Source organism: Capricornis sumatraensis, chromosome 7 (genome assembly GCF_032405125.1).
Source record: "Capricornis sumatraensis isolate serow.1 chromosome 7, serow.2, whole genome shotgun sequence".
NCBI classification, from domain to species: Eukaryota; Metazoa; Chordata; class Mammalia; order Artiodactyla; family Bovidae; genus Capricornis; species Capricornis sumatraensis.
In genome coordinates this window covers 63801814-63813899 of record NC_091075.1, presented here as the reverse complement: position 1 = coordinate 63813899, position 12086 = coordinate 63801814, and the positions used below count along the sequence as shown (strand labels likewise).

The 12086-nt window shown below is 35.6% G+C and overlaps 1 protein-coding gene across 1 annotated transcript in view; it reads left to right on the top strand.

Moving 5' to 3' along the window:
- The window catches only part of ATP8A1 (ATPase phospholipid transporting 8A1), a 227566-nt gene that overhangs the window by 69175 nt on the left and 146305 nt on the right, over positions 1–12086 (top strand). The window contains exons 11-16 of the mRNA XM_068974944.1: positions 430–557; positions 4144–4255; positions 5372–5537; positions 6775–6902; positions 9054–9131; positions 10335–10423. Coding sequence (XP_068831045.1) covers positions 430–557; positions 4144–4255; positions 5372–5537; positions 6775–6902; positions 9054–9131; positions 10335–10423 — 701 coding nt within the window. The remainder of the gene's footprint in view (positions 1–429; positions 558–4143; positions 4256–5371; positions 5538–6774; positions 6903–9053; positions 9132–10334; positions 10424–12086) is intronic.

Here is a 12086-nt window from a genome sequence, read left to right as displayed (position 1 = left end):
GAAAGAATGAAAACACAGCTACTCTCTTAGCATAGATTCTCGTTGTTTTACATTCCCTTTATGAGATTCAGCAGACAGATTTAGACTGCATAATGCTAAATATCTTATTTTTGGAAGCAAACAGTTCTTTGAAGACTTTAATTCAAAATATCTTTGCAGACTAGTTTATAATATCTTTAAGATATTTTAGAATTTTCGCAAAATCTGCCCTGTTCGCCTAAATACCTACGTTCAAAAAAAAAAAAACCTACATGCAAGTTGAGAGGAAGATATCCACTAGTTTTGATCTGACAAAGAGAGGGGGGAATAATTGTTCTAAAATAGTGGGATCTCTAGATTTTAAGATGTGGATAAATTCAGAATTCCCTGCTCCCTGCCACATACAACTTATTTAATATACTCTATGCTAATTTACAAATTTCTAAACAGGGCTTACCAGCAACATCAGATATAAAAGACATTGACAGTTTGATGAGACTCTCTGGCAGAATTGAATGTGAAAGTCCAAACAGACATCTCTATGATTTTGTTGGAAACATCAGGCTTGATGGACACAGGTATGTAAATTGGTCTTCATGAAAACACACAAGTCACTCTGTTGTAGGGTATTACTGACCTTGGTACATATTTTCTTATTCTCTAAGTTTGACAACTCAAACTCTCTTTCTTAAACATTTTGTATTACTTCTACCCAGAGTTCTTTTGTGAAAGTGCTCTTAACCCTGTACACCTCATATAGCTGAAGGCTTCCCAGGGTTCCTGTCAGCCAAGGAGTTGGATATTTTCCTGGATATGCCAGGATTCTGGCACGTTGTTCAGTGGTTTCTTCTTTGGCCAGAATACTTATAGACTTGGTTGTCATTCTCTATAACCTGGGTCCCTTCCTGTAATCTCTAATGCCTCAAGGAGTTTACACTCTACCCACAGGGGTTCAGTGTGCTGGATAGGTTCTTGTCTTCTCTGAGTAACTGCATATGCCCTTTTCTAGGCCATTTTCTCTGTAGTCACCTTTATACCTGCTTCCTGCCCTTCTCCGTCTCTTTCTTTCCCCTCCTGTTTCCTGCCTCTTCCCTCATCCAGTCACCCTGTATCCAGGAAGCCAGGTCAGTTGCAGATTTTAAGGAGACACAATGGAAAAAGCAGACAAATCTGCCTGACCTTGAGAAACAACTTTCTTGCAGTAAGGGAAGGGCAAAGGAGTTCTTGGGAGGGAATCACTTTTAGTTAATATGGCTGCAGGAAGGCAAATATTGCTTCACTGGAAAGGTAACACTGGGGCAAAGGTGAGTAGGAGATAAGGAAGTCAGCACTTGAATATCTGAAGGGAGATGATTCTAGACAGAAGGAATAGAAACTACAAATTATCCTCTGTATGGTTACATCATTGGAAAGAGGGAAAGTACCTGGATCGATTATGGTATGTCATCGATGGCAGTGTGGTTGGAGTGGAATGACTGAGTAAGAGGGTAATAGAAGAACTGAGAGGTAATAGTGGGCCAGGTCATACTAGGCTTTGTATGTCATTGTAAGGGTGTTGTACTGAGTGAAATGGGGATCAGCTGGCATTTTTTGAGGGGCAATATCAGCTGTTTGGTTGTGGACTTAAAAAGTTTGTAATGTCCAAACAGGGATATCAGGAGGCAGTTAAAACACGTATGCCTGAAATTTTGGATAGAGTTCCAGATTCATGAGATAAACCTAAGAGTATTTGGCATAGATATTTAAAGCCATGGGATTGGAAGAAATCACTGAGGATGAACGGGTACAGTTAGAAACATGGGGAGGGCTGTCTTAGGACAGCATTAAGACTGAGAGGAGAGACTGGCAAAACAGACTGTGATCAAATTGGTAGCATAGAAACCAAGAGAGTGAAGAAACCCATCTCAAGGCAGACGGGTGACTGAAGACAGTGAAATCAAGTACAGTGAGTCTGAGAACCTACATCTGGATTTAGCAAGTGAAAATTCTTGAGCTCTGTTAGGACTGGTAGATCCTGATGGGAGTTAGTTTGAGATAATGGAAGGAGTTAAAAAATAAACAACTTTTTCAAGGAGTTTTGTTACGAAGGGGAGCAAAGAAATGAGGCAAAACTTAGCAGGAAGGGTGGGGTCTCCTCTGCCTCCCTTCTTTTCTAGTAGGCATTTGGAGTGGCCAACTAAATGTAGCTAAATGCTCTAGCTCACCCCGCCAGCCCGAGAGATTATCAGTGCTTTCAGGATTTTGTAGTTCCAGTATTACGGTATTTGAAATATAAAGGACAATTGAATACCCTGAACAGAACCCCAGTCTTCCTGTAAGTTTTGAAGTAATTATATATTGTTCTAAATTTTTCACAGAGTGATCTTTCCATGAATATATGGTTATAGACTAATGATAGATTTGGCCATTTATGCAAGTCAAGTTTCTGTAGCCTGATGTTCCTAACTGGCCAGCTTCCATTTCTTATCTGTTTCCCAACAAATCGATGCCAAGCAAATGCATACAGCAAAGGAGAAACTTTATATGATGGTGCCAAGATTTGGGGTGCAGATAGAATTAATATAATACGCTTCAATTTACATGAAATGTGGACATAGATTTTCAATATCTTTGTGTTTGTAGCACATTTGACTTTAACAGTAATTACCTAGTGTTCTCAGAGCCCCTGTAGTTTGGAATGAATGTATTTTGATCATATTAAGGATAAAGGTCATTGTCTATTGCTAGGAACTTCAGAATTCCAGCTCTGATGAAAACTAATAACTAATTCTTGTTGAGTCCTTATAATTGAAAAGTGGTTTTTGCTTTTGTAGAGTTTGTCTCTCATTCCAATCAATCTATACCACAAATGCTGAGCTGACAGTTGCCAGGTCATACCCCTAGATACGTGAGAAACAGTAGCATTTATGTGCCCTAGCGCATAATCCAGCAGCTTCCCAAGAGCTTCATGGAGACCTGCCTGAAGGGCCCTCCCACCTCTGAAGTGCACCCCAACCTTTGAAATGGGTCTGAAAGGCATGTTGTTTTGCATAAGGAATGAGAGTTATAGTTGCTGTGTTCTTTTCTTAAGTTGGAATACAAATTCCTAAGGATGTGCTCACTTAAGTAGATGGCTTCAGGGGCTGTTATTACCCACCCATCTGGGTTGATTTCAACTGAGCCAGTGACATTTGTGTAGGTCCCAGCCCCAAACTACAACTGGATCCCCTACAGGATTATAAAATCTCACCAGAAATGAAAGCTTGAGTCTCACTTTGCTTCTCTGACAAACAAATTCTTTGTTTCTGGAGACTTTTCTTGGGGAAATGGCTTCCTTCTTTTTCTGGAAGTTTTTTTTTTATGAATTATTCATTATATTTGACTTTTTTAATTTTTTTTAATCAGTAAAATGAAGAAAAATAACAGGAATCTTTGAGTCATTAAATTTTATGCAGTACATTTCCATTAAGAATCCCACTGTATTTGTGATAGCTTGTACCCTTGTGATAGCTCTGTGAGAGGTTGTATTAATTAACCCACAACTTACCATAGTGGGTACCTTGCAAAGAATCCACAAAAGACCCAGCTTGACCCTTATTCACAAAAAAATGTGGCTTAAGTCCTATGGAGTGAAGAATCTCAATTTGCTGTCGTTTCAAAGGAGTGTTTAAAACTTTCAGATGGTACCATTTATTGAAAATGTGTTCATAGTTCTCAGAAGACTGATCTTCAAATACAATAAATGAATGGTCTAGAGATTTTAATACAAACTTCATCTCTGGATGGGGGGGTGTGGATGGCAATACAAAGTATCTGATGAGATCCACTCATTTTCTTACCTTGTGTATTTTTTTTGTACCTTTATTTTGCACAAAGCCAATTTTAACTTGAAGGAAGGTGAGGGAAGGGAAACAGATCCCCTAATCTTGCCACTCCTAAATATCTAAGAAACCTAAATGGACTTGCTAAATCAGGAAAAGTCTTCAACAGGCTTGAGAATGAGCCTCTGAACTCCATACAGAAAATTATTCTTGTTGGTAGAAAAATTACTTCTGTTCTAAAAATAAAGTAAGAATGAAAAGGGTTATTGTCATAACAGAAACTTTCTTAGAACTATATAGTGGCTGTAGAGTTCTTAAGCATTTTGGGAAATGTCATTTCTAATGTCAACATAATCTGTCATAGCACTGTTCCCCTGGGAGCAGACCAGATTCTTCTGCGAGGTGCTCAATTGAGAAATACACAGTGGGTTCATGGAATAGTTGTCTACACTGGACATGACACCAAGCTAATGCAGGTGAGGTTTTTATCTATGAAAACCTTAAGGACCTAGGTGTTATCAAAATTACTGTCTGTAGCTCTCCGTGCTATAGTCCTAATAAATGTAGTGGGCCATCTGTTATCGATACCTGAGCCCTACACTCTGCATCCAGATCTCATTCTTCAATGGGTGGGGCTGTGAAATGGCTTACTCTATGCAAGAAGACTAGAAAGTTCAATGCATGAACACCTAATGATTTTGTATACCAGTCCATTGGCAGCATTTACTAACAATTGCAGTGATTGGCTAAAGTTGTCTGTTTAATGATGAGTGCTCTGCATTAAAGTGTTTATCTTACAATTTTATTACAATGATCAAATTTTAGAATTTACTTTATTTTTTAAAATAGAATTGAAAGAAAAACTTGTGAGTCAGATATTGACTATTTTTTCACAGCATTTTTATGTGAAACCATTTTTAATCAGCTTTAATCCTGGCGCTTATAATGTTTACACAGGACTGTGGGTGCTCCTTCTCTACATTAAGACATCATGAGTGTTCAGTGGTTACATGGGTGTGGAAAATTCATTCTTAAGATACTAAATGAAAATCTGCTTCCTTGTAAAGGCACAAAGATGTTATCCACAGGCAAGCCAGGACTGCTGTTAATGATTCTTGATAGCCAGCACTACTTAGATTACTGCTGTGCTAAGTAAAACAGTTACTAAATGCCATCAAAAAACCTGGACACCAGAGTGTCTCCATAGTTTAGGTCCCCTTCTCTGCCTCTCTCTGGGAGCTGAAATGCTAGATGTCTTCGTCTACCCGGTTGGCTTAGGTAGTCAAGTGATGCATTGTTGCATCTTACCTGCTACAATGCAAAAGCTATGTCTTCAAAAGGCATGTTATTCCTTCTCTTCTTTCTTGTTGTTTTATGTTATAGAAAAAGGACTGCATGATGTAGTATAGGAAAAGAGGTGGTTAACTTTTGACAGCTGATTACATCTGCTTGTTTTTCCGTATAAATCTCATGTGTTGAACCGTAGGTACATTTTGAGCTGTGACTTTGTCATGCTCACCAAAATACTAGATACACGTTACTAGATTCTTTGTACACATTCATTACTACTCATCTTTGTTTTCTTTTTCCAGAATTCAACAAGTCCACCACTTAAACTCTCAAATGTCGAAAGGATTACAAATGTACAAATTTTGATTTTATTTTGTATCTTGATTGCCATGTCTCTTGTCTGTTCTGTGGGCTCAGCCATTTGGAATCGAAGGCATTCTGGAAAGGACTGGTATCTCAATCTAAACTGTGAGCATTGAAGTGTTTATTGTACTTATTTTTTCTTTCATGAAAACGTGTGTTTGTTTCACAACTGATATTGGAATTTTCTGCTTCTAAAAAGAAAACTTTGTTGTCAAGATAACAGAACATTTAATCTTCATTTTTCAGTGCACTTTCCAGTAAAAGTTAAGTAAAATGTTACAATCTCTAAAATTTCATAATCCTTAAAAATATAGTGGTTACTCTAAAATGGTTATATTATTAATGTTATTTTTAATTTATTGATTTCTTTTATTTTTAACACAAGTGGTTATATAGCTATCTGGTAAAGAAACTAGATTGAGTATATTTAAATCATCAAAAAGTATTCTACATGTTTTTAAATGTTTAATGTACTTTCATTTGAACTCATAATTACTGTGAGTTCTGTGTTGATATTCATCTATTTTTAGGGAAAGTACTATTAAATAGTTTCCTTTTCTAGCATTTATCTTTTTACTGAATATTTCTGGGAAATAAGTTTACATTTCCTTTTGGTGAGCACTTAACCAATAAATACTTAATTTTCGAGAGTGTGTAAACAGATTCAAGTAAAATTTTATGTCAAAAGAGATTTTTTTCTGTTTTTTTTTTTCCTTTATTATATTGATTTAACCTTGTAGTTATTTCAAGGGTCTGGATTTTTAATAAGTCATTGGTTTGCTATTTCAACATTAGAACTGCTCAGACTACCATCATTTTGTTTCTTCATATACTTTACAATTTATCTGGGATAACTTTTATTTACATTATTAAAGAATAAGAATATAATTTACCTAGGGTTCAGATCTACACTGTTTTTGCTATTTGGGCTGGTTTTGCTGCTGTTATTTTGTTTGTTTGCTTTTAAGACATCTTTCAAGTTAGAAATGCTTTTCAAAAATTTGTTCTACCCAGTTGAGATTCTACCTCAACTAAAATCTCTAAACTTCTACATCCCTAATACCTCTAAACTTCATGTTTGGAATGAGTTTGAAATATTTGGTAGTACTTTCTCTTTTTAGTACCATTATGCAGTTCTTAATAGGGTTCACAACATCTTGAATATAAATAATGCTATTCCATCTTGAAGACTGTATTTGATAATACAAATGTGTTATCAGTATGGCGTCCCTCTCCAACTTTCTAGATATATAATATGAAAAATTCTTATTATGCTAAAATTCTGGTTAATACAAATAAAATATAAAACTGTAAATGACCTTTTTTCTACCTCCCCCAATAGATGGTGGTGCTAATAATTTTGGACTGAATTTCTTGACCTTCATCATTCTTTTCAATAACCTCATTCCTATCAGCTTGCTAGTGACATTAGAAGTGGTGAAATTTACCCAGGCATACTTCATAAATTGGGTAAATATTAATTACTATTGTTCTTCATTGTGCTCAACGTATATTTTTATCTTTTCTTTCTTGATAGGATCTTTTGATCTTTCAGAAAAAATATCTTAATTATACCTTACTTTTTATTGACTGCATTTCAAAATATTTTTAAGCCTAATTATAATCTAACAATAACAAATTTTGTTTGATGTGTGAAAATTGTAACAAAAATCTCTCATTTCAGAATTACACACGTTTACAGACCAGACATGCTCAGGAAAATAGGTCTGTGGTTGAGAAAACCCATAGGGTTTAGAGTTAAAACACTAGATTTTAGTTCTAATTCTGTAATACACTAGCTGCATGAACTTTGCCAAGCTGCTTGACCTCTTTGAGACTTGTTTTCTTGGCCAATCACATGGGAATAGTAAAACAAGCTTTACTTGCATCTCACAATATTTATATAGATCAAGGGACTCTTGTCACGTAGCAGACAACATTATTATAAACAATTGAGCACTATAGAAAAAATGTTGTTACTAACTTCTCACAGCAACCAGGTTGTGTATCATGTTTTAATTCATCTTTGTAGTTTATTTTTCCACACTATAAACAGTTTCAGCTGTGCTTGAATTTGTATTCTTAATTTTTTTTCTTATTTTTTCCCAATCTTAGAGAAGTGTTCTGGGCATCTGTTTCCTAAGTATTTTGTTTATAAAATGTTACTCTTCTTCAACTAAAGTTCAGTTATTTTCACCAAAGTTAAAATTAATAAATTTGTGTAAATTAAGCCTTTAAACATAATCTACCAGAAAGTATAATTTTTTATTCTGAGAAATTTTAGTGTCTTGATTTTTCAATCATTTGAAAGTCTTTCAATATGAACAATATTAGGATTTTTAAAATATGCTACTTTTGCAACTGTTCATTGTCTTTCCAATGGTGAATGATCCACTTCAACCTTTCATCTCTAATTCATTGGTAAAAGATCAGCTTAATTTAGAAATCTGTAGTGAGTTGGAGGCATAGCTCAATTTGTTGCTGAAAAAATTATACAATAAAATTTGTATAAGTACAATTAAAACTTATTGAAGGTCTTCCACATATAGAAACAATTAAGTAGCTCATTATGAAAATCAAATAACTAGTTAGTCACTTTTTTAAATTTGGATTTTCAAAAGTAATATTTGTTTCAAATAATTACATAATTTTAGTTTTGAATGAACCTAAAAGGCTTATGTTTTTCAGCTGCTTTTCTGATATACAGAGATTTTTCTTACATTCCTGACAGATATTCTCTTACCAAGCAGCTTCTTCCTTGGGTGGAAATGAGATGAGTAACTGCCTTCCTTTTCGTCTGGTTCTTCCCAATCGATCTTTTATGAAAATGGCTAATCTCGTTTCTAGATGACAGCCTTACAACATATTTGAACTTGGCTACCATGCCTATTCTGTCATCCCCACCCCCAACTAAATATTCTCTGTCTCCTTCCAGTTCTTCATTTGACATGATTTCCATCTCAATCCCTGTTGTGGTCACCACTGTCTAAACATTGCCCATATTTGTTTACTATCCTTCTTTAAACGAGGTGCCTATTCCAGAACTGATGTTGATTAGCCTGAAGTACAGATGTAGGGGAGATCAGATTTGGTCCTTTCATTTGACATATGAATCAGTAAACCCTGGCTTTGTCAATAAAAACCCTGGCTTGTATATACTTTATTTTCAAGTATATACAGTGTAAGAAGAAACTTGGTCAAGACAGTACAATAAGACGGAATTCCTTTGGTAATTTTTTCAGGGATTTGAAGTCTTAATTATTTGAGCAGTGTTTAATTACTGTTATTTTAGCTCACATAAAGCATTGTGTCAGACACTAGAGGAGGCACCTTACCTCCATTATCTAATTTAATTCTTATTGTAGGTCGCTTATCTAGGAAATGGTGGAATGGTAGTAACCCAAGATTGCCTGATTCCAGAGACATGCTCTGACTACCATCTGGTCTGCCCTTACTGAGAAATATGGTATTCTGTATTGAGTGTTTTTTTTAGAAAATAATGAAATGGTTAGAGATGGCAAGAGATGAGTGTTACATCCATAGTTCACCAGTTAAATAAAATTGTATTCAAATCTCTTATTATGAGTTGTATTTGATGATACCTCTCTCTCTGTTTTTAAGGATCTTGACATGCGCTATGAACCCACCGACACTGCTGCTATGGCTCGAACGTCTAATCTGAATGAGGAACTTGGCCAGGTAAACTAAATTTCTTACTGGTATGTTGAACTGGAAGTCAGATTTGGTGTAATTTCTGCTGTATGTGACAATTTTAGATGAACTGACAGCTCCTGCTTTTCCATTTTTTGAATGATTGGCATAAATAAGTGCATGTTAGTACCTAACTGTCAATTTTCATTTTTAGTGAATATTCTGTTCTCAGGATAAGGTATTTCACAGAGAGATGTCCTTTAGTATATAATCTGATTAGTATGTAGAGTATTGGCTGCTTTTGAGTTATAAACTCCCAGTATTACAATTGTTCATAGCTTTTGATCAGAAAGGAAGGGGGGAAGAAAAGGAAGTTTATCAATGAAGTTGTACAAGTCAAACAGGAATTTCAAATTTATAATTCATACTATATTCACATATATGCATATATTTGTAATTCATTTATATGTGTTAGCTAAGAAAAGATTCTACTTTTCTTGTGCCATTGCCATTTGCTAAGTCTTACTCTTAAGGTAGCATTTAAACCAAAGCTGTTTTTTTTTTCCTTACCAATTCAGATGTTGTATGAAGTTATTTTTAATCAAGCAAGCCATCACCAATCCCATAATTGTTTTGTTGAGAAGTGTTGAAAGAGATTTTAGTGCTCTGAATCCCATGGACCGAGGAAGTTGGAGGGCTACAGTCCATGGGGTTGCAGACTCAAATAGAAAAGCGCATGTTAAGTAACGATGGAGGCACTTACTAGTGCAAATTCAAACTGTTAAGACAGATTTCTGTATGGCTGTAGTTTCTCTACTAGCTTGAGAGAATTTCATTTCATATATGATTCACTGCTAAAAAACTAGAAGAAATAGCTGAAAATATTCCTTGATGATGTGCAGAAAGTATTCAATTAATACCATTCAAGAATCTGCCTACAATGCTTGAGACCTGGGTTCAATCCTTGGATCTGGCAGATCCCCTGGGGGAGGACATGGCAGCCTACTCCAGTATTCTTGCCTGGAGAATTTCATGGACAGAGGAACCTGGCAGGCTACATTCCATGGGATCGCAAAGCGTCAGACATGACTGAGTGACTAAGCACAGCACAGTACGTTGTGACCCTGCAGTGTAACAAAATTGATTAAAGAATAATAATGAAAGGGTGTGGTTTTTTTTCAAAGCCCTTCAATAAAAGACTGACTTAAAATGATCTCTCAAATTTTAATGAGAAATTTTTAACTTTTTTAGGTAAAATATATATTTTCTGACAAAACTGGTACTTTGACGTGCAATGTAATGCAGTTTAAGAAGTGCACCATAGCCGGAGTGGCTTATGGGTGAGTTTTTTCCCTTTAATCAGAGTTATGATGTACACATTTAATTAGTGTTAACAGTTTGGTACAATTAGGGGAGTTCTTTTTAGGGAAGGTTTTTTTTTTTTTTTTTTAATCTAGAAAGCAGCTATTTTGACTTCAGCATACATGTACATTTTATAGCTTGGTATTGTTTTTCATTTGGAATTACTATGAGGTAGGCTCCCTACCCAATAATCTTTTAGTATTTAGAGCTGCCCTGCAGATCTCCATCTGATGCTGGTAATAAGGTATAAATACACTCCCTCTCCACTGCCATAAACTTACCATGTGGCCTGCCTGTGTTAAAGCACATTGTTTCTCTGAGAAAGTTAGCCCTTCAATTTCTTTTTATCACCTCTCCTCTTTGCAGTCATAGAATCTATCCTTTAGAATGTGCTTGTTGAGTACCCATTTTTTTTTCTTACTTCTAGGTATGCTTGCCTAAACTTCAAAAGCTTCCTTTTTGAAACACTTTATAGGGTAATGTGAGAAAATTAATTTCTATATCTCCTGAAGAGTCATGATCAAAGATGAAACATCCTTCTGGTTGATTGATCTTGGCCTTTTATCAAATTTCCCAGCGAAAGACTGGTATCTTAATCACGCAAGCAAGGACACTTGCTTTGGGGGTTTTCTGGCTTGTACCCACCCCTTCCCCACTCCTGCTCTGTCTCTAAGCAATAAACTAGTATAAAAATAGTGTACTGAATTATGAAAATGCCCTTAGGTAAAAGCATAAATAAATAACCACTTGGTAAAAAATTCTAACAGCATGTGATTACTCCCCTACATGGTCTGTAAAGAGGAATAGAAGGAGGCAGCTATCCCTGTTCTTTGCGTTAGTAGAAAGGATGACTGAAAGTAACTTCAAACTTTGTGGGTAAGTGAAGCTAAAAATACATTTGACCCAATGGCTTTTTTACACTGTAAGGACAAGCTGCTAATTTAAGAAGCATGCTTACTATCTATTTCCAGGGCAGGATACCCTTTTGCATCTTCCCTCTTTATCTGATGATCTCCCAGTTCCTTTAAACAAGAGAGACCTTCCTCTCTCCTCCCCCAGTTGCTTCAGGCCTCTTTGTTTTGATGCTGGTATAGAAGAGGTGTGCCACACTCTCTGACATTTTGCACTTATGTATTTGACCCACAGTTATCCCTGATGAGAGAAGGAAGAGCCTATTGTGATTCTAGAGTTTGTCGTATTAAACTGGGTGACAAATTTATGGTGATGTTTGTTTTTATGCACATTCTGCTTGCGTTCAAAAATGTTATTTTTAGAGGGTTCTGTTTTGGGAATTGACATCCGTTTTCTATTTTGTTCAGTTGAATAAGCAAGTTCTTCAAATTAGTAATTATTGATTGTGAACCTATCAGAACAGAGAACCAGAATAACAGCTAAGTGTTCTTTTGCAGTTTACAAGGTTTTTCTTATTCCTGGAACAAGTTCTTAAGCACTTATAGGCAGTAGTTCTAAAGAACAATGTTCTTTATGTGTCTAGGTGATACTGTCATGAACACATGTATTATGTATTATGATAGAATGGGTTTGAGACTGGTACATGTTAAAGAGAGTTAAGTATTGTCATGATTTAGATTGTTTCCAATGAAACAAATTTCCTCTTGGGAAAATCCACCTCTCTTAACA